Source organism: Podarcis raffonei, chromosome 12 (assembly GCF_027172205.1).
Source record: "Podarcis raffonei isolate rPodRaf1 chromosome 12, rPodRaf1.pri, whole genome shotgun sequence".
Taxonomy (NCBI): domain Eukaryota; kingdom Metazoa; phylum Chordata; class Lepidosauria; order Squamata; family Lacertidae; genus Podarcis; species Podarcis raffonei.
In genome coordinates, this window is record NC_070613.1 from 57819274 (window position 1) to 57840493 (window position 21220).

At 43.9% G+C, this 21220-nt stretch overlaps 2 protein-coding genes across 2 annotated transcripts in view; one reads left to right on the forward strand and one right to left on the reverse strand.

The window, feature by feature from the left end:
* The window catches only part of STK17A (serine/threonine kinase 17a), a 45845-nt gene extending 35465 nt beyond the window's left edge, over positions 1–10380 (forward strand). The window contains exon 7 of the mRNA XM_053359823.1: positions 10192–10380. Coding sequence (XP_053215798.1) covers positions 10192–10342 — 151 coding nt within the window. The 3' untranslated portion in view covers positions 10343–10380. The remainder of the gene's footprint in view (positions 1–10191) is intronic.
* An 8038-nt stretch (positions 10381–18418) lies between these two features.
* FIGNL1 (fidgetin like 1) lies at positions 18419–20482 on the reverse strand. The gene has a single exon (XM_053410149.1). It carries the CDS (start codon positions 20451–20453, stop codon positions 18420–18422), a length of 2034 nt encoding a protein of 677 aa, XP_053266124.1. The 5' UTR covers positions 20454–20482; the 3' UTR covers position 18419.
* Between the last annotated feature and the right edge of the window lie 738 nt (positions 20483–21220).

A 21220-nucleotide genomic window follows, 5' to 3' on the forward strand; every position in this document is an offset into this window, starting at 1 on the left:
GCCCCAATATCACAATAATCCATTCTAAAATCCCTGGAACACTGATCAGTCTTGCTCATTCTACATTACAGACTGGATGGGTCTTTCAACTCATGTTGAAAGACAGCAGCTCTATACTCTGTTTCCTTTTATTTTGTTTTGCTACTAATATAAAAATGGGGAATTCGTGGAAGGGAATTGGGGTCGACCTTAGAAAAAGATTTTTAAGAATAAGTACTGATGTATAAAGACTGAGGTTTATAAGTTAAAATTGGTTAACTAAAATGAATTAAATATAATAAGGTAAAATTTGGGGACAAGAACTTGCTGAGCTAAAAATTGGAACTGGAATACAAGAAGGGGAGGTGTGGGGGAGTCAAGGAAATTTGTTATTGAAAGTAAGGAATGTAAATTTTATGTGTTTTTAATTGTTTTTTTGTTTTTTCTCTATTTTTTGAAAACTTCAATAAATATCTATTAAAAAAAAGAAAGACAGCAGCTCACCTTAGCCTACCTCTGAGTTCATAGCTGAGCATTGATTTGAACTTGTCCCTTGCAGCTCCAAACCAGCTCTTCATCACCTGTAACACCTACTTAGCACTAAAACTAGCTAGTTTGGCTGCAAATTAAAAGGTGTTGAAACACAGACACACATCTTTGATGTCCATCATCAGTATTTGACCACTTTATAGGATTTTTAACTTCTTGAATGTGGTCCATGGTTATTTATGCCCCCCTTTCCGCCAAGGGGCTCAGGACAGGGTCCCTGGTTCTCTCCTCACCCCATTTTACCCTTGCAGCAAGCCTGCAAGGGAGGTTGGACTGAGAGACAGGGACCATCCCAAGGCCACTGAGTGAGCTTTGAGGGCCCCAAATAATGTACACATTGCTCTGAATGCGTCACGTGAAGCGTGAGGGTGGTGGGGAGGCGGCCTGGATCTAAAGACATGATATGTTGATCTGATTTTTCTGCTGCGGGCTTAATTCACTCCAAGGGATTTACATTTTGGTTGTGTGCCTGCATTTAGATAGCTAAAGGGGCAAAGTAAATCTAGCAGCTTATTTGCTTTAAAAAAATAAAGAAAAGAACCGCATACTCTCAATTGCCTTCAAGTCAAACAATACAGGGCATCAGGGCATCTTTTGGATTTAGCTGAAGCATAGAAAAGTCCTCCTTGGCTCTGCTCTAATTAATCCCAATACTGTCAAGGTCCCTGCAGTGAACTACAACCTTGTAACCAGCTTGACAGCAAATACTCTTCTACATTTACCGGTATTAATACTCCACATTATTTGCAGAATGGCATGTTCCAAAGCTGGGACCTCATCTGCCCTCACCTGCCCCTGTGAAAGGGTGTCAGATAGTTGCCCCGGCTCTCTGATGATAACACACAAATATGTGTTTCCAACAAGCTGCTGTCATATCATTTTAGAATTCAATCTTCAATGTGCCACATCTCCTGCCAAGTGGCTTGAAAACCCAAGGCCCTTCCTTGCTTTTTAATTTCCTCTCAAAGCAAAGGAGCTGCGTGTGTATCTCTGTGTTATTCTCATAATGGAAACCCCACTCTTACAGAAGCTTACATCAACGAAATAGGCTAATCAAATTCAGAAGCTGTTCCCCCTTGCTCTCCTCTTGGAACTGAGATGCTCCCCCCACACCCCCTTCTCACACCTCTTCTCCTTCCTTCTGCTTTGTGGTCCTTGGGTTATTTTTAGCTATTAATAATGGGTCAACTATGTACATATTCAACCCAAACAACATTTCGTTAAGCAAATAGAGGGAGAAAAATCAATAAAGGGAAGCATTTGGCAGCTCAGGATACAGGAAATTATTTGCATTCTCAGCTTCAGATCAATAATCTTCTTTCCTCCACTGGTCCAACAGGAAATTATAACCTTTCTGAACATTATCTGGAAAGCTATCTTCACCAGTAATTTAGCACTTTTTTAACCTTGAAAACGTAACAGAGTATTCTGGTGTTGACTTAGTTTAAATTCCTTTTATTTTCTGTTCCACCAAGTATCTATTTCTGCCTTGTTGGCAGCAGGTCTGTACTTGTCACGCTGGCGGGTTTGCATATATTTGTTCTAAACAGGGATACCTCAAGGCTGTCCTCACCATATGGGGGCCCATCACTCCCTCCCCATAAACAGCACCTGGTATCTCCTGACTAGGAAAAGTGGGAAAGTGAATCTCTCTCCCCCTCTGTAGAAGCTTTATAGTAAGATTGGCATAAATTATTATTTCTAAGTAATATTTATTTCTAAAAAATAAAAATGCACACAAACAGGCATACATTGCCCAAGATTTGAAGAATGATTTAAACCAAGAACCCAAATATACATTGAGCTGTTTTCCCCCCTTAAGACCCAGTCCTGATTTTTATCTTACTATGAGATTGTTTGAAGCTCCACACTCTCCAAAGTCATATGGCGTTTCAGGGCAGTCTTTGAAAGGGTCAAGGTCCTTGTCAATTTCACAAACTTACACTATTGTTACAAGGATGCAAATTTAGCATGAAGGAACATAGTTTCATGTTTCCAAGTTGGGGTGGGAGGAGATACTCTGCAGTCTAAACTGCACCGGGGGAGCTAAACTAAGTGTTAAATGTGTGATTGTGTGTGTGTAAAGATAATGGTAAAGGTAAAGGTAAAGGTACCCCTGACCATTAGGTCCAGTCGTGACCGACTCTGGGGTTGTGGTGCTCATCTCGCTTTATTGGCCGAGATGGCAGAGCAGCACACAGAAACGCCGTTTACCTTCCCGCCAGAGCAGTACCTATTTATCTACTTGTGCTTGATGTGCTTTCGAACTGCTAGGTTGGCAGGAGCTGGGACTGAGCAATGGGAACTCACCCCGTCGTGGGGATTCGAACTGCCAACCTTCTGATCGGCAAGTCCTAGGCTCTGTGGTTTAACCCACAGTGCCACCCGCATCCCTGTGTGTGTGTGTGTGTATGTGTGTGTATTCAAATCTGAGATTCCCCACCTGCAGACTGAAGTAGTACAGCCCAAGAAGAAATTGAGCACCTTAATCTCTTTTCATCTCTCTCTGTTATCTAAAACTGCCTTCACCCCATTTTTGCTGACCCAAGCCTGGGAGTCCTCCTAAGCCAGTGTCTGAGGAGCATCCCTGCAACAGAAAGGAAATGCCTTCTCATACTTCCAGGGCTGGGCTACCCCCAGACGGCTCCCAAGTAGAGCTTCTGCCTCTGAAAAACATGTTTATCGTTTGGGAAGTCTTTCCACTGCACAAATACCCTGCCAGAAGATTAGATGAATTAATTGTTCGGCATATGTGTGCCGGTCTCCTGTGTGCTGGGTTGGCTCTCTTTCCACTCCAGGTGCGCTCCCTGGGTGAACGGTGCCAACTCCGAGAGCAGCTTGGGAGGGGCTGGGAAGGCTTTGCTGCAGCTCCCCTGCCTACTCACAGGACGCAAGAGTAGGAGCTGACTTGCTTTGCAGCCACTGGCCCCAATCTAGGTCACTTCCTGTTGCCAGAAGAGTTGTCAGGATTTTTATCAGTCCTGATCCTGATCTTGACCCTTGTGCAGCATTAGCAAGTGAAGAAACATCTCCATCCTATGAGGAACTTCATCTGCTGCCGCTCCAGCTGCTTGTTAAATAGGCACAGAAGCAGGCCCAAGTAGGCCTTTGCTGGTCAGCAGACAGCCCCAGCATTGTGGCCCAGCCACACCCTTTAAGCTCCTGCTTTCATTTGGGACTTTCAGCCTGTAAGGCTTTAAAACTTCCTCTGGCACGTTCCAGGGACTGCCCTGCCATGTGCTTCCCGTGACTGGAGTGGAACATTTTTCACAGCTCCCTGTCACATGAAAACAGGTCTCAGCTTCTTTTTCTTCTGGCATATCTGTTGTGCCTTTGACATCTGTACAGGAGGCAAATAAAGCTTTTCCTGCAATGCAGGTAAAAGTTATAACATACCACCCATCAAGTTTTTGCTGCCTAACATACAGTTATTACATGGGGGGGGGGTGAGTAGGAAGTGCTAGTTGTATCCTGAAACAATCTATTTCAGAACAATGCCACTGTTGTAAATGAAACTCCGGAAAATGTCATTTGAAGACCATAGGTAGAACTTTTCTGAAAGGAGAGACACAACACACCTTATTCCTTTGCAAATGGGAAGCAATTGCAATGCATAACTAAGAGATTTCAAAAGCCACAAAATGATTGATCTAATATTGTTATGCGCAGGAAACTCTGCTCCTGTCCCACCTAAGGCTGAGTAAACCTTGACTGGAGTCTTGAGGTGGTGAAGGGTGTGTAGAATCACAGAGCTGGAAGGGACCCATGGGTCATCGAGCCCAATCCCCTGTATGCAGGAATCTCATGTGACTAATTCTCATCAGCTGGGCAGGAGAAGAACATTCAACACAGGCTGCTTGTTAGACAGCAATATTCAAACTGTTGCCAGGGGTTAAAATGTAATTGCCTTTTTAAAGGCTCCCCAAACTCCACCCTGGCATGTGTGAACTAGTAAAAGAACTGATCTTTTTCTTTTTCCAAGTGCTGATAAGTCTAAAAGTTGTCTGTAGCTTCAAAACACAAACTGTGCCCTTTAACTTTCTTCTGAAAACTCATCCAGGGGAGCCCAACATTGGTCATGTTTATAAACAGGAAATACAATTGTGCATGGAAAAAAGTTAAGTTTCATCCCCAAAAATGATGCACAGTGCCAGCCTGCTGGCTAGATCTACTTCCCCATCCCTGCATTAGCAACACCATTTGAGGTGACCGAATCCATGGGCACAGCCACTACACACAACAGCTCACCAGTAGAACTGCTCACCAGCCAAAACTGTGCCAGTCTGACCAGTGACACAGTCTTTTGCCAGATAACCAAATTGGGGTTCTAAAATACTCAGAAGTTTTACCTTGATTCTTGACCCTCCAGTTTTGTTGTTCTTTTGGATCCATCCTCAATTCTACTGCAAGGTGTTGTTTTTTAACCCTATGCAACACATGATGATAACTGTCACTTGAAGCAATGTGCAGCTGGATCCTGAGCAATTTTGTTTGGAAGGGCCACCAAGCACAAAGGGGCTTGCTTCCAAGTAACTGGGAATAGGACCTCAGCCTTCACAAGGTATCTCTAGTTGCATGTTTGCAATACAGCAAACCTGCAACCTATACACCTTCAACTTGTGCACATTCACATTTATGAGCTTGGCAAAATACCTCCCTACCTACATACCAGACAGTTGCCTGGTGAAAGCCTTTGGCAATCCCACCCACCATTGCACCCAATGTGTTTTGACTATACACCATGATGGCTTTAGATGTGATCCCAGAATGTAACTCCCACATAAGTTGCAGGATGACTGCACTCTAACTGCAAGTCACATGTGTACATTGTGGTTCACAGCAATCACAATTAATTGTGTGCCATGGCCAATGAAGTTATCATGGGAGACTACCCCAACTTAGGAAAAACATGTTCACAGGCACCTGGCCCTCAGTCTGGGCGGCTTGTCTCTTTATTTGGTTTGTGCAGCTTTTTGATACTGACTGAAGAGAAAAAGCAGCCAATAATACCACACTGCTACAAATCACTTAATTTGGGCACATGCGGGAAGAACCTTAACTTTCAACATCAGTTCATTATCCATGACTCTGTGTTTTAAGGAACTAAAAGTCCTATCTACTGCTGTTGGAGATCGCTTATTAAAAATGAACAAGAATGTTTTAATTAGTGCCGTGGTCATAATAGTGAAGAAGAAGAAATACTCATTTTCCTTCACTAAGCAGCTATTACAAAGGTGACAATAAGTGCTGATAACCTGGTAGGACGAAAGCATCGGATCAGTAACTCGTTAGTCTTAAAATTGGTTAATATATTTTGTGATGGACTGAAGAAATAATTGAATTGGGCAGCGGTGGCGGCAGGGGATACCTAGATCATATCTACTACTGATGGCAGCATCTTTGATTAACCCAAATATTCCCAGATATGACACTTCAATAAAATGCTCTTCCGTTAAGTGGATTTTGTGTGTGTGTGTGTGTGTGTGTCTGAAATTTAAATCAGCTGGCCACTGTGGGAACAGGATGCTGGACTAGATGGGTCATTGACCTGATCCAGTAGATGATTCATACATTCTTAAATAATAGGGTTTTCAGATTGAAGCAAAGGAAAAACAGAATTAAGACATTATAGATTAAATTGTCTATTCCTTCCACACCAACTGTCTTAAAGCCTATTTAGGAGGTGGGTGCTGTTGGGGGGGGAATACTAAAGACAGGAGGCATGACCTCCCATGCCAATGTAAGCAGGAATAAACCTTTCAAAAGTGTTGGCCTTGCCAAGAGATGCATGTGTGCCTTTAAGGCCATGCTTCAGGCAGAAAATGTCTTGGGACAGCACAGATTAAGTGTTTGCTTCAACAAGTAAGAACAAATTATTCTGCCTTGGAGCCTAAGCAACATTAATCTATTGGGTACTTTTTTCTTCTTTTCTCCTGAAAACTAGAATACACTGGGTGAGTCTAATACATTGGCTTGCAAGGGTATTATTTCCTAGTTTAAAGTATCTCAAAACATCAACTTTGAAAGCCAGAGTTTTGCCTTGTTTGTTCTATGAGGAGGGGAAAGTGGCTCTCTTTAAGCTTGTCATTGAATGACCTTTTGTCATCTACAAGGTGTCCCTGTGCACTTATGGTGCTTTCCCTTTCATAAGAAAGCAGGAATCATGAATTGGGCAGCAGCACTGGGGGCGGGGGGAGAATACTGGGAAGGGCACACAAGGGGCAACGTGCATGGAGGGCATTTGGAAAGAACCATCTCCTCACCTGAGGGATGCCTGCCCTTCTCTCCTACTTTGGTGCTTACTACGGCAAGGGGACGCAGGTGGCGCTGTGGTCTAAACCACAGAGCCTAGGGCTTGCAGATCGGAAGGTCGGTGGTTCGAATCCCTGCCACGGGTTGAGCTCCCATTGCTCGGTCGCTGCTCCTGCCAACCTAGCAGTTCAAAAGCACATCAAAGTACAAGTAGATAAATAGATACTGCTCCGGTGGGAGGTAAACGGCGTTTCCGTGCGCTGCTCTGGTTCGCCAGAAGCGGCTTAGTCATGCTGGCCACATGACCCGGAAGCCGTCTGCGGACAAACGCCGGCTCCCTTGGCCAGTAAAGCGAGATGAGCGCCACAATCCCAGAGTCCTCTGCCACTGGACTTAGTGGTCAGCGGTCCCTTTACCTTTATGGCAAGCCTACACGTTCATTGCTCCTTAAAAGCATATTTGCTTGTTCAGTGAGAAATTATTTTTTTTACAGTACACCTTGGGGTGTGGAGAACCCCCTGATATGCATTTGTCCTAGTAAATAATGCTGCCTGCATCTAGACGCCAAAGTTTCTGCACACCCACCACAGCCCAAGGGTTGAGGGGTGCTCTACATTTTCCTGTCTGTTTGCTTAACTTTTTAGTTGGTATTCTGTTAATGTTGTCAATATTATTTTATAGATATAAAAGTCATGTTGATTTGTTAATCATATAACATTTGCTGTAATTGTGATATTTAGCTTATTTTTTAGTTGCTGCTTGGTTAATAGTGTTTGACAGATTGTAATTGTTTTACTGATTATTTGTTAATTATTTTATATGACATATGCTGTGTTATGTTCTATTGCATTTTTATGTTATTGTTATATATGGTTTGAAAGCCGCTTTGGGATTCATCTAAATGAAACGCGGCATAGAAATACAATAAATTAAATTAAATTTTAAAATGAAGGCAAAATGACAGGTTTCCTCTCTTTCTGCACTAGTGCCTTTGCCCCTTTTCATCTTTGTTCTACAGGCCAACATAGCCAGAATAACGGGAAGGAGAAGTCAGACCATTAGACCAGGACAGACGACTCGTCCACCCAGCTCAGTGCTGCCTGCCCTGGCAGGGGCTGCTGGGGTCTCAGACCGAGGCCTTTTCCCGCCCCATCTGGAGATGCCAGGGTCAGGACCTGCGACCTTATTGCACGGAAAGCATGTGCTCTACTACTCAGCTAGAGTTGTTCCCCTAGTAAATTACACACATTGTAGCAATTGTTACCTTTGAGGTCTCTAAACCCTTTTATTGGAGCACCAAAATACCTTTAACAGATTCACTATATAATGCATTGTACCAGATGGTCCTATCCAACAAGCAAAAACTTTGAGGGAAATTGCACTTGGGACCAGTTCTGATGTCTGATGCTCAAGAAATTGTAGATTTTCTGAAGCAATCCTGTGACCATAGAAACGGATGGTCTATGTACCTTTTCCAAGAACATTTCTCTGGGTAGAATTTGGCACCTCACAGGACAGTTCCCCAGCAGACATGTGGATATGCTAAAGAGATCACTTCAAAAAAAAGCCACACTGCAGGTGCCCATTAGCCCACTGACAGAATAGGCAAGTGAGCCATAAAATAACAGAGGGAAATGAACCAGGAGCCATAAGACAAATACATCTGGGAGATACTTTCCTAAACACAAATTCAGTAATAAGTTAAAAGTGGGCTGCAAGCTTTTGGCAGAGGCAAATATTAATTGGTGATGCTACAGGCTTAGAGTACAGACGTTGCTTTTTTAAAAGGAACTTTGGTTCTGATACATTATTATATTAGGAGATGTGTCTTTCTTTCCTTCTAAGAGTGAGAAGTATTTGCTTAGAATGAGTTCTCTTTTGCTATTTTCTACAGCCCTATTATGCTGTCTGTACCGGCTTGGAGTGTGGAAGAGGGCTGCACGCATAGCCTCTTCAGCCTCCTCTTCCACTGAATATTTAGGAACCTTCTCCATGCCTTTAGGCAAAGGGGGGGGGCATTAAGGTTGGGTTTGCATGCACCCTCCCTCCCCACTTTAAGGGGGAAAATAAGTTTCTGAAAATCATGTAGTTTCTCCTACATATGGTCCCCACATGAAAAGGGCCAATATCCCATAATGTCAAACCTGCATTGAAATCTTGGTAATAATATGCACATTTATTGAAATCTGGTTCAGAAGATCAATAAGTAAAAATGCTTTAAACCAGCTGACAACTGTAAAATGTATGACATCAAAACTAACCTATTGGTTCTCTGTGAAACAGCAGTGTAGCGTGGTTTGCTGGCGCCTGAGGCAGGCTGGCATGGGCACACGCCACAGGGGGCAGGACGCAGAGGGTGAAAGAAGCCCACCAAGCCAGCCACCAGCGCACACACGCCCAACTGTAGCCAAGCGGGGCCATGCTGCGCCACCTGCGTGCCAGTGCCGGGGGGGGGAGCCCAGCCAGCCACCATCACCCCTGGACCACCCCAGCTCACAAAGCAGCTTGGGGCTGGCAGGGCAAAGCAAGGGAGAGTCTGGGATCAAAGGGTGCATGGCTGTTGTGTTCTTCTCACACCACCCTGCCACCCTTGCGTCGCTGTGCGAGGCTGGGATCTGATCTGAACAATTTGCCTGGTGAATCCTCTGGAAGGGCAAGGAGGAGCCAGATGCACAGCACCCTCCCCCCCAGAAAAATGCACCCAGGACTGTCAACCCGGCAGCCCCCACCCCCTGCTGTGAAATAAAACAAACATTTGCCCCACTTATTTGAAATTGTGATCTTCCACTGTGTTGAAGAGAGGAATAAACTTGAAACCTAAAGTTCTGAAGGGGTGGGACAGAATCTCTCACTAACAGTGAACCCCAATCTAGCCCATTTTAAGATCTTGGCAAATGTGCTGAATGATGTGCTGATGGGCTGAAACATCTGTTTCTTCATCAGACAAAATGTTTAAAAGCAGCTTTTCCTAAATGGGGAGTTTGAATGCCATCCTTTACAACTTGCTAGGCCACTTGACACAACCACAATGCAAATATTTAAACAGCAGTGCAACTCCAGCCTTTAATCAGTAAGAGATAGCAATAGAGAAAGTAATACAAAAGTAAAACGAAGCAGAGATAATTGCTCCCATTTTAATCAGTTTCCCACTCCTTTGCAAAGAGATGTGAATTCTCACCAATGAAGGGACAAAAATGTTTATGACTAGCATAAGGTCCTTCATTTTGATTCAAGGGTAAATAGTACTGCTTATATGCAGAAAACAAAAAGGTACAGTAAGCAGCTATCATGGAGAAGTAAAATATCTCAAGCTCGTCGTTAAGGGGATCTCTCCAAGAACAAAGAATAAAAATTAAAAATGATTATTCTTAATGCTAACTCTGAGACGCTCAGTCTGTTTTCTGCCATGAGATCAAGAACCACTTGGATGTGGTTCCTAAACCAGAAGGAGGAACTTCAGGGCAAGGGGAAAACCAACCTGGACCCATCCATCAGCCAGACAAGGAACAGCTTGAGGAATCTCCACGACCAGAAAGAATACTCAGCTCCAATCTCCAGTTAGTAACCCTGTGGCTACAGAGCAGAAGGGAAGCTCTCTCTGGCCCACTCCACAATCCAGAGGACCAAGAACCACTAAGAGGTAGCACCTGCCCCCTGCCTCCCAGGAAAAACTTCATGGCAAGGGGAGGACTAACCTGGCCCCATCCACTGGTCAACGAAAGAGCAGCTGCAGGAAGCTGGCCTCCTCTCCTGTCTGCTAGAAAGACTAGTCTGTCCCAAGCCACATGAGGGAAGGACACTCTGGTCCCATCCATTTCCTTAAGGAAGAAGAGCCATTCAAGTAGCAAGAGCAGCACGTGAAGGTCAACCTGGCCAAATGGGTATCTGGCCATTTATCGTTTGTAAAGGCTGATAGCAAGGCAGTCTTCCATTATTTTTTTCAATTGGTGGGAGTTGCTTTTGGAAACAGGACTGGTCTGAAATGTGCAATAAATATATACTAAATAAATTCTAAAATTACATATATACAAAGTCATTGTGTCCTGCTAATTATGAGTTTGCACTTAATACATTTGTCCTGAGCAGGACTTAGGGTGCACTCAGATGTGGGGAGTATGGACCTCGTTTACCTTATTATAATGCTAGAGCATCTGCTTTACTCCAAAGCAGATGTTAACATTTTGACTTGGTAGAGCTGCAATTTTGAACCTTGCTGTTTTCATCACCCTAGGACTTGTACAGCACTTTAAAAAGTATTCCATGCAATGCTTGGGTCAGCCCTCAAAATGTGATGGAAAGACTTCTGCTCATGTGCAGTTATGTTTGAGATTAAGCAGAATATTTTTCATGTTTCTGGAAGGAAATTGCCTAAACTTATCATTTCAGAAATTCACTGACAAAGTCACAAAAAAGCTATCTAGAAATAATAGTGGCAGCATTTCCCCCCATCCCTCTACATTTAAGACAATGCCAAACATATTTAAGGTGTGTATCAATACAGAAGAATTGGAACTCATATAAATATCAAACTAACTTATTTTTTCTCCATTTAATCTACATGGAAAAATTTATAAGTACAAGTGATTTAAAATATGCTTCCAAGATGGGGAAATAATGATCATACAATGCGATGTTAATTTATTTGTTGCACACAGCCATCACCTCTTCCAGACTGAATATGAACTACATATTCACTCAAAAACCCCAAAAAATTTCAGCAGCTTCTTAGTGAATTCTGAACCAGATTTTTCTATACAGCTGGAGCTGTTTCATAAAGACGGTTTACAGGCATTAAGCAACTGAACCTGAAAATGGCTTGGGAATAATTACTATCAGCCAGAGGCACTTTCCATCAGCACTCCTGGAAACAGCTTATTTTAGCTCTGTGGCTTTGCTTCTCAAAAGACCCATTGCAGGAGGGGGCTTCCAACAGTTTACAGCTTTGAGGATCACGTGACATAAAGCAAGTACCTGCATCAATGGAACATTTCACAGCACATGGCAGTACATCAACAACTTGACAGACTTGCCTGAACGGTTTCCTTTCTTTGCCTCTGTGTTTTCACCTTTGTTGACTGCACTTTAGAAAAAAGGCTTTGAGCAGTTCTGGCGCAGAAGAAACTCCACTGATCTGGACTGAAGTTGCCCCTGCCCTTTGCCTGCTGTATGCAACTCTCCCCAGATTCTGAAGCTAAAAGGTTTGAAATTGTGGTTGCAAACCATGGTTAATATTATTAGCCATAATTAGCATGGTGCAGACCTAATATTTCCCTGTGATTAATGCTGACGAGAAACAAGGAGGGAATTTGCACAGGAAAGAAGAAGAGAGGAGGAAGGCCACCTCGGATTTGGTCATAAAACCAGCAGCCCTGTGATATCTGCACCAGGCAAGAGCTGGTGCTTCTTGCTGCTGTTCTCAGAGGATAAAAGGCAGATAGAAAGGCAAAGAACAAAAATTAAAAAGTTATTCAGGCAACTTAAAACTTCATCAAATATATAACTGGAATTTTAAAAACAGCAGCACTAAAAGATACTTCTGGTGGTTCCCTCACTGCAAGAAGTGAAGTTACAGGGAACCAGGCAGAGGGCCTTCTCAGCAGTGAGGGCCACCCTGTGGAACGCCCTCCCACCAGATGTCAAGGAAATAAAGAAAAACACAGCCTTTAGAAGACTTTGAAGGCATCCCTGTATCGGGAAGTGTTTAATGTGTTGGAAGCTGCCCAGAGTGGCTGGGGCAACCCAGCCAGATGGGTGGGATATATTATTATTATTATTATTATTATTATTATTATTATTATTATACCAACTAGTTCCTAGGAGCTTTCCATTTTACAACTATTTGGATTCATATGACTAGGAGATTGGACTGGAGGGCAAATAAACAGGGAAAGAGGAAGAGGTGTCGGGCTCACACAGGGACAAATATGACCCCCTTTATAGGGCCAGTTGTTCAGCCATCAGCTCTGGGTGCAGCCTCAACATCCCCACTGTTGCAACTCTGCTCCCTTTCTCAGGCAGCGATTGAGTGTTTCTCAGAATAGGCTTCTCTGGGCTTTTGTTTCTGGAAGATTCTGCTAGTCTCCCATTACATATTGACCTGGACTTTCTTACCTGGACTTTATGCTAGCTGAGATCATTCTGCAAGTCAAGATGATCCCAATAAGCTTTCACCAGGAACACCCCTATTCTCCTCACAGAGCTAAAAGCTCTTTGCTGCTGAGGCCACTTGTTCCTCCAGTGAGGGGGCTGCATTTAGTGGCACCCCCAGACTTTCAAAGTCTGCACTTGCTCTTTCAAAGCAAGTGCAAGTGCAATACAAGTACAACAGACCAGCTACCTAATTCCCAGACAATGGGACCCAGCAACCCACAGGATCTCTGTCATGTTGGGATTTACAATTAGTTTATCAGCCCTAGTCCAGCCCACCACTGAATTCAAGCACAGCTCCAGGACCTGCTATCAACAAGAAATAGAGCATTGTGTCACCTGCATATTAATGGTACCTTGCTCACCTGATCATCATTCCCAGAGGCTTCATATAGATGTTAAACAGTATAGAGGACAAGGCATAACCTTGTGGGACCTCTCAACACAAATGCCATAGGACCAACCAGTGGTCTCCCAATTCTGCCTTCCAGAACCAGTCTACCATGCACCAGTCTCCAACACCCAATTGACAGGTCCAGTCTAAACACTGAAAGATCAAGGAGAAGCAACAAGATTGCACTCTCCCGATAAAGGTCATCCCTCAGAGCGACCAAGGTCATTTGAGCCATGGCATGCTATAGCCACACTGTGTTTTGAACTGGGTATGTAAATGAAGGAACTAAACGAAATAAATCCCATATGCTGAAAATTGCCAAGATCCACCCAGTCCAAAACATGCCTATTGGATCAGACAGAACAGTTTTGCATCGAAGCATCTTGGTGACAGCAGTAACAGCAGGTGACTTTAGTTTCACGGTTGACTGGTCAAGTCATATGAGGCCTGACTATGCTCCATTTGCTACACATTTAATTAAAGAAACTAAGTTACATCACAACTGAAACATCCTGGACAGAGAACATAAACATCCTCAATTAAATATAATCCTTTTCAAGTAAATGGCTGTGGCAGACGGCTAAAGAGATGCAATACCGGATACAGAAATGCAGCATTAGTACATTCAGTAAGTGCCTAGCTATACAGCTGACATGGTATAAACAATCATATTCAAGGAAGAGGAAATTATTCACTGCAGAAGAACACCGTGCTGACTGTTCAGCCAAGACCAGCCACTAGAAAGTAGTTGGTGCAGTTTCATAACACACACAACATTTGTGCAAGCAGGAACATGTTAGATATACGTTAGGTGAATTTTTGAGATGTGTTTATGCGAGACAGTAATATCTTAGCACTTTGAGTTTACAAGGGGTTCCCTTGAGCAATTTTTTTCAAAGTCAAAGCCAAAATAAAGCTTTTTTTAAAGCTTCAGAAATATATACTTTGAGTTCCTCAGCTCACCATGTACCAACTTAACAGTGCAAGACAGGAAGACCAGTAAAAGATGGCATCAGAATTTATTCTAATGGATCAACACTTGATGCCTTCGCATCTCCTTTCGATTCAAGTAGATGAAAGGCTGCTCAGCTAGACCAATCCAGAACATAGGAGAAACATCTGTACATTACTCCCAAAATGTGGGAGCTGGTTCTCTGTTGCAATAATATTTAGAAGCTTGGACTACCAAGTTTACCATTCATAAATGCTCATGGTCTAAATTTAACTAGATGGAACATACAGGTGTGAAAGTGGGCTGCAGCACTCCAGAGGCCATGGGAGAACAAACAGGTCTGGGCTTACCAAAGTGGCCTCCTGCAGACACACACGTGCCCATAGAGGCCTTTGACATTAGGTTCATAAGAAGCATTCTGTTGATTGAAGAGGTTGTGGTATGTCTGGATGGACGTTCCCAGAGGGTGCTGCTTGGGGAGTGTTTTTCAGCCCCATGGAGCCTTCAATGTGGGGTTCCACAGAGCTCAATTTTACTCTCTATATTGTCTAACATCTGCATGAAACTGCTGAGTGGGGTTATCCGGAGGTTTGGAGTACGTTGTCAGCAATATGCTGATGATACACAGCTCTAATTCTCATTTACATCTGCAGGTGTGGCAGTGGATGTGCTGAACCAACAAACTGAAGTTCAATCCAGATAAGACTGAGGCACTGTCAGTGGGCAGTTCCCTAAACCAGACGGTTGGGAGGTTGCCTGCTCTTGATGGGGGTTCATTCCCTCTGAAGGAGCAGGTATGTAGCTTGAGGAAACTCCTGGATCCTTTGCTGTCACTTGACACTTAGGTGGCCTCAGTGGCCCAGAGTGCCTTCCATCAGCTTTGGCTAGTGGCCCAGCTACGCTCTTATCTGGACAGGCACAGCCTAACTACTGCTATCTACGCTCTGGTAACCTCTAGGCTAGATTACTGCAACATGTTCTATGTGGGGCTGCCTCTGAAGATGGTTTTGAAACTTCAGCTAGTGCAGAATTCAGCAGCCAGGTTGCTCACCGGGGCAAGACAGCTTGAGCATATTACACTGATCCTGGTCCAACTGCATTGGCCACCAATTAGTTCCCGGGCCAATTCAAAATGCTGGCTTTGGCCTATAATAATAATAATAATAATAATAATAATAATAATAATAATAATAAAAATTATTTATATCCCGCCCTCCCCAGCCGAAGCCGGGCTCAGGGCAGCTAACAACAATCAAATAATCAAACAATCAAATAATCCAACATTCTAAAAACATTTCATTATAAAAATTAATTAACATCAAATTAATGGCAACCGTTAAGCAAAATTCTGTGCAGGTTGCCAGAGGAGGGAGTCAGGCTGCGCCCTGACCAAAGGCCTGGTGGAACAGCTCAGTCTTGCAGGCCCTGCGGAAAGATGTCAGGTCCCGCAGGGCCCTAGTCTCTTGTGACAGAGCGTTCCACCAGATTGGAGCCGCTGCCGAGAAAGCCCTGGCTCTAGTTGAGGCCAGCCTAACCTCTCTGTGGCCTGGGACCTTCAGGATGTTTTTATTTGCAGACCGTAGGTTCCTCTGTGGGGCATACCAGGAGAGGCGGTCCCGTAGGTACGAGGGTCCTAGGCCGTATAGGGCTTTAAAGGTTAAAACCAGCACCTTAAACCTGATCCTGTACTCCACCGGGAGCCAGTGCAGCTGGTATAGTACCAGATGAATGTGATCTCGCAGCAAAGACCCCAAAAGGAGTCTCGCCGCGGCATTCTGCACCCGCTGGAGTTTCTGGGTCAGTCTCAAGGGCAGCCCCACGTAGAGCGAGTTACAATAATCCAGTTTGGAAGTGACCGTCGCGTGGATCACAGTGGCTAGGTCAGGGCGAGAGAGATAAGGGGCCAACTGCTTAGCTTGGCGGAGATGGAAAAATGCCGCCTTTGTTATAGCTGTAATCTGCGCCTCCATAGAGAGGGAGGTATCGAAGATTACACCCAAACTCTTAACAGACGGTGCTGGCACTAATTGCACCCCCGCAAGAGATGGGAGTTGCCCCCTCAATCCCATATCGTCCCGTCCCAGCCAGAGGACCTCTGTCTTCGAAGGATTTAACTTCAACCGGCTCCCACGTAACCATCCAGCCACAGCTTCCAAACATCTGGTCAGTGTGTCTGGGACCGAGTCAGGATGGCCATCCATCAACAGATAGAGTTGGGTGTCATCGGCATACTGATGGCAGCCCAGCCCAAAACTCCGGACAAGCTGGGCGAGGGGGCGCATAAAGATGTTAAAAAGCATCGGGGAGAGTATCGCACCCTGTGGCACTCCACACACCAAGGAGTGGCACGATGACAATTCCCCCCCAAGCGCCACCCTCTGTCCCCGACCAGAGAGAAACGAACGCAGCCATTGAAGGACTGTGCTGCGCTCGTTTCTCTCTGGTCGGGGACAGAGGGCCTTAAACAGCTCAGGACCACATTACTTGAAGGACCGCCTCTCTCCATATGAACCTACCAAGATCATATTTTGATGCCTTTCTGCATGTGCCTCCTCCATGAGAAGTCTGAAAGGTAGCAATATGAGAACGGGCCTTTTCTGCAGTAACTCCCCATTTGTAGAATGCTCTCCCCAGGGAGGTTCAGCTGGCGCCTTCATTATACACTTTTATAGACACCAGGTGAAAATCTTCCTCTTTAACGAGGCGTTTAGCTAATTGACATCTGAAGCACTTTTAAATTTGTTGTGGAAGGGGGGATTCTTGGGTTGCCTTTGTATTATGTATTATTATTATTTGTATTATGTATTACTATGTATTATGTATTTTGTGCTCTTTATTTTAGTAATTTTATGTTGTGAACTGCCCTGAGATCTGTGGGTATAGGGCAGTATACAAATTTAATAAACTGGCAGTTTTGTATTATATTTCATCTTACCACCATTTTAGGTGGTTGTGTTTTTACTTGTTTGTACGTTGCCTTTAAAGAGTTTTGTTCACAAAGGTGGCCTTCAATTTTCTAAAAATAAAAACAAATCATTCTAGAACAAAGCAAATGCAAGCCACACTTAAATACCTGTTTTCATACCATTCTTTTTTCCACCTCACTTCCCTTTCTCCTTGTTTGACTCTATCAAAACAAAGCATTTCCCCATATGCTGACAATTCAGCAGTCATAAATACCTAGAACACTGGTAACCTTCGGCTGATTCATATTATACAGCCTTTTAATATATGCTTGTGGGAAGTCAGGGTTATTGTTTTGCCATTTTGTTTTAATTATTTAGTTGTGTTTTTATCTTGTATTTTAATCTGTGAACTGCCCTGAGATCCTATGATGATGAGATCCTATGATATATGTGTGTGTGTGTGTGTACGTGTACACACACACACAGAGGAAATGACTTCTACAGGGCTATATTGAAAGACTGATGAGCTCTAATACCTTCCTACTCAAGTCCTGATTCTGTGATACAGTGCAATATTATGAAAATAGATTTACTTCTTCTCAACTGCAGCATATTGGTGTTTGAGTGGAGCCTCTCAACATCATTTCTTCTTCAATGATACCTGTTGTTAAGGGCTCTGCCACTCCACAGCTTAAGATTATTGTAATTAATTAGGATCGGAGTACAAGTTACTGCAGGGGCATGCATGCATGTTTACTCATTAGTAATTCCCAATGAACATGGGGATTCCCCGCAACGGGGTGAGCTCCCGTTGCTCAGTCCCAGCTCCTCCCAAACAACAGTTTGAAAACACGTCAAAGTGCAAGTAGATAAATAGGTACCGCTCCGGCGGGAAGGTAAATGGCGTTTCCATGCGCTGCTCTGGTTCGCCAGAAGCGGCTTAGACATGCTGGCTACATGACCAGCTTCCTCGGCCAGTAAAGTGAGATGAGCGTCACAACCTCAGAGTCGTCCTCAACTGGGCCTAATGGTCAGGGGTCCCTTTACCTTTACCCTTTATCTCTTTCTAAGCAATCAGTCTGCACAGAGGGCTTAACAGTTTGGGCAATAAAGGAAGGAAGGAAGGATGGAAGGCGACCACATGCCAGTTGTTGTTTTTTTCAAATTTATTAGAACACTATGAACATTTTTAGAAAGAAAGATAAAAGCCAAATGTTATCATGGAATTTAAGCATTTCTCTTATCTTCCACATCCAAATGTTTGATTCCAAGTATCATACAATTCAAGATCTTTGGAGGACACACTGGGGCGCACAGTTTTTAAAGCATTGTCAAAATCTTGAAAAACTATAGATCGTACTTGCTCAGGTGCAATGGTTGTAATATCGATAGACTGAAGGCTGCGGATAGGGCCTAGAGAAGCCTCTCTACAAAGCTGAGTCATATCAGCTCCAGAAAACCCATCTGATTTTTTAACAATGAGATCAATTTCCTCCTCCGTTAGGGAGCAATTTTCCTTTGACATCAGACAAGTCACTATCTGCTTTCTAGCAGAAGTGTCAGGAAGTGGGATGTACAATCTCTTCACCAGTCTCCTTCGGGCAGCCTCATCAATTTCTTGTGGCCGGTTGGTTGCTCCCACAACTAATATGCGGTCTTCAGAAGAGGTCGTTGCTCCATCTAACTGGACCAAGAATTCAGTTTTTATTCTTCTAGAAGACTCGTGTTCCCCATCTGCGCGCTGGGACAGGAGAGAATCAATTTCATCAATGAAGATTACTGCTGGCTGCTGGAATCGTGCAACAGCAAACAATGCGCGGACCATCTTTTCTCCCTCACCTACCCACTTGGAGGTCAATGAAGAGGCACTGATGCTAAAAAATGTAGCCCCAGACTGACATGCAATACATTTGCCAATGAGCGTCTTCCCTGTCCCAGGAGGACCAAACAGAAGAATTCCTTTTGGAGGACTCCTTAAACCAGTGAAAATGTCAGGTCTCAACATAGGCCACACTATTATCTCCTTGATAGTTGCTTTTGCAAATTCGACCCCAGCAATGTCATCCCAATTCACTGGAGGCCCATGATCCATGATCTCTTGCATAATAAGTTCAATCATTTTCGGCTCTATATTCTTTAGCCGTTCATCCGTTGGACAAGTCACCTCTGCAGACCCGTAAGATTTGCACTGCGTCCCTGTGTTTTCATTCCCGTCTTGTTTTGGTGTTGGAGGGACAAACTTTCCGAATACACCCCGAGATCTTGAAAGACCCAAAGTCTTTTTTGTGCTACTGCTAGATGGGAATGGTGCACGCTCTGATTGGTGCTGGTGCTTCTTCTGCTGGTCCACCCAGAGCTGTTCTTTTGCAGTTTTGAAACCAGATGCTTTGTTCTCATTGTTTTTGCTTCCACTCCGTGCAAAGGTCTTCCCTTCTGTATTAACTGGCTTATTAAGAATGAAACCAGAAGATGTAGTGCTACTTTCTTCATTCGACACAAGAAATGCTTTCCTTTTCCCCAGGTTGCCCATCTCTGAAGGGAAAGCAGACTGAGTGGAAGATGAAGAATTCTGCTTCAAACCAGAGTTACTCATGAGTGTCAGAGAACTACTAAACACGGATTCACCATCTCTAAACAATGGAGTCACACAAGAGGTAATGTCAGACCCTTCACTTATAGGCACCGGCAAAAAAGAATGTGCAGCTCTGGCCTTGGCTGAGGAAAGCATACCAAACTGATGAGGTTTCAAAGCTGGGGCTCGGCCAAGGATATGTAGTCCCTGACTTGTACCGTCTGATGAGCCATCGCTATGTACAGATTTGCCATCACCACTGCAGTGAGTGAGTTTAGGAAGACCTGAAGCAACAGAGGCGGTGGCTTCCTTGTCACTCCGAAACATTTCACTGTTCTGCATCATCTCTTGCACACACTTCAGTTCCATCACATTAGCTGTCGTCAAAGCAGATTGCCACTTGTCATTTTCATTTTGCTGACTTCTTGCCAGTGTCAAAATGTTTTCCGCACAGTTATTCAAGCCAATCTCTAGATTGTCAGAGTCAAGAATCGCAGAGTATTTGTCTGCATATTTTTTGAATAGGTTGGCAGCGCAAACTTGGGAGATCTCAGAGTTTGCCCATGCATACTGAATGCGTAAAATCTGTGCACGATATGCATCTGCCTTCTGCCCTGGTGTAGAGGTGTCAGAGGTATAAGCAAAGTGATTCATCTGCCATTCGCTCAGGTGTATATCATCACTGGGGCTACTGGGCTGCATGCTCTACAGAGAAACAGGACAAAAAAATATGGTGATGAGAAAGAGAAAGTTACCTTTTAACATAAGCTCTAGCTAAAGAAGGCAGTCAAACGACTGTACTTTGTTACCTCATTACCCTTTATTTAAGCATTGTGAGGTATCTGACAAATATTTTACACAGCCAGGAAAACAATCTCACAGCTCTTGATTTTAAATGTTATCCTATGGTTTGAACACTTAGCAAGGGCACAAATCCATGTGACAATCAAATCTCCTGTTGCTCGCTGCATCCGTTTCTGTACATACAAAAATATCTTTCCTACAGGTAATCCTGATGCCCCCTGCCCGTTCTGGTGCTTAAATTATCTCTTAGGACAGACGAAGCTGCAAAAACTATGTTTAGATCACACAGTCACCTGGCACTGCCAATTTATTCACAAAAACGCACATCTGGAGCCATTTACAGCTATTGGACCCAGAAAGTGACCTGGCAAGTACTTTCCCAATAATACCAATACAGTGGTACCTTGGTTTACAACCATAATCCGTTTCGGAGGTCCGTCTGTAAACCAAAACAGGTCGTAACCCAAGGCACGCTTTCGCCAATGGGGCCTCCCCCCAAAATGCGTCGTAATCCAAAAAAAAATTCGCAAACTGGGACACGCATTTCTGGGTTTGAATTGGTCGTAATCCAAAATGGTTGTAAACTAGGCTGTTCGCAAACCGAGGTACCACTGTATGGTGAATATGGAAACTCTGTGCGAGTCCCTGCCAGCTTCACAGACCGG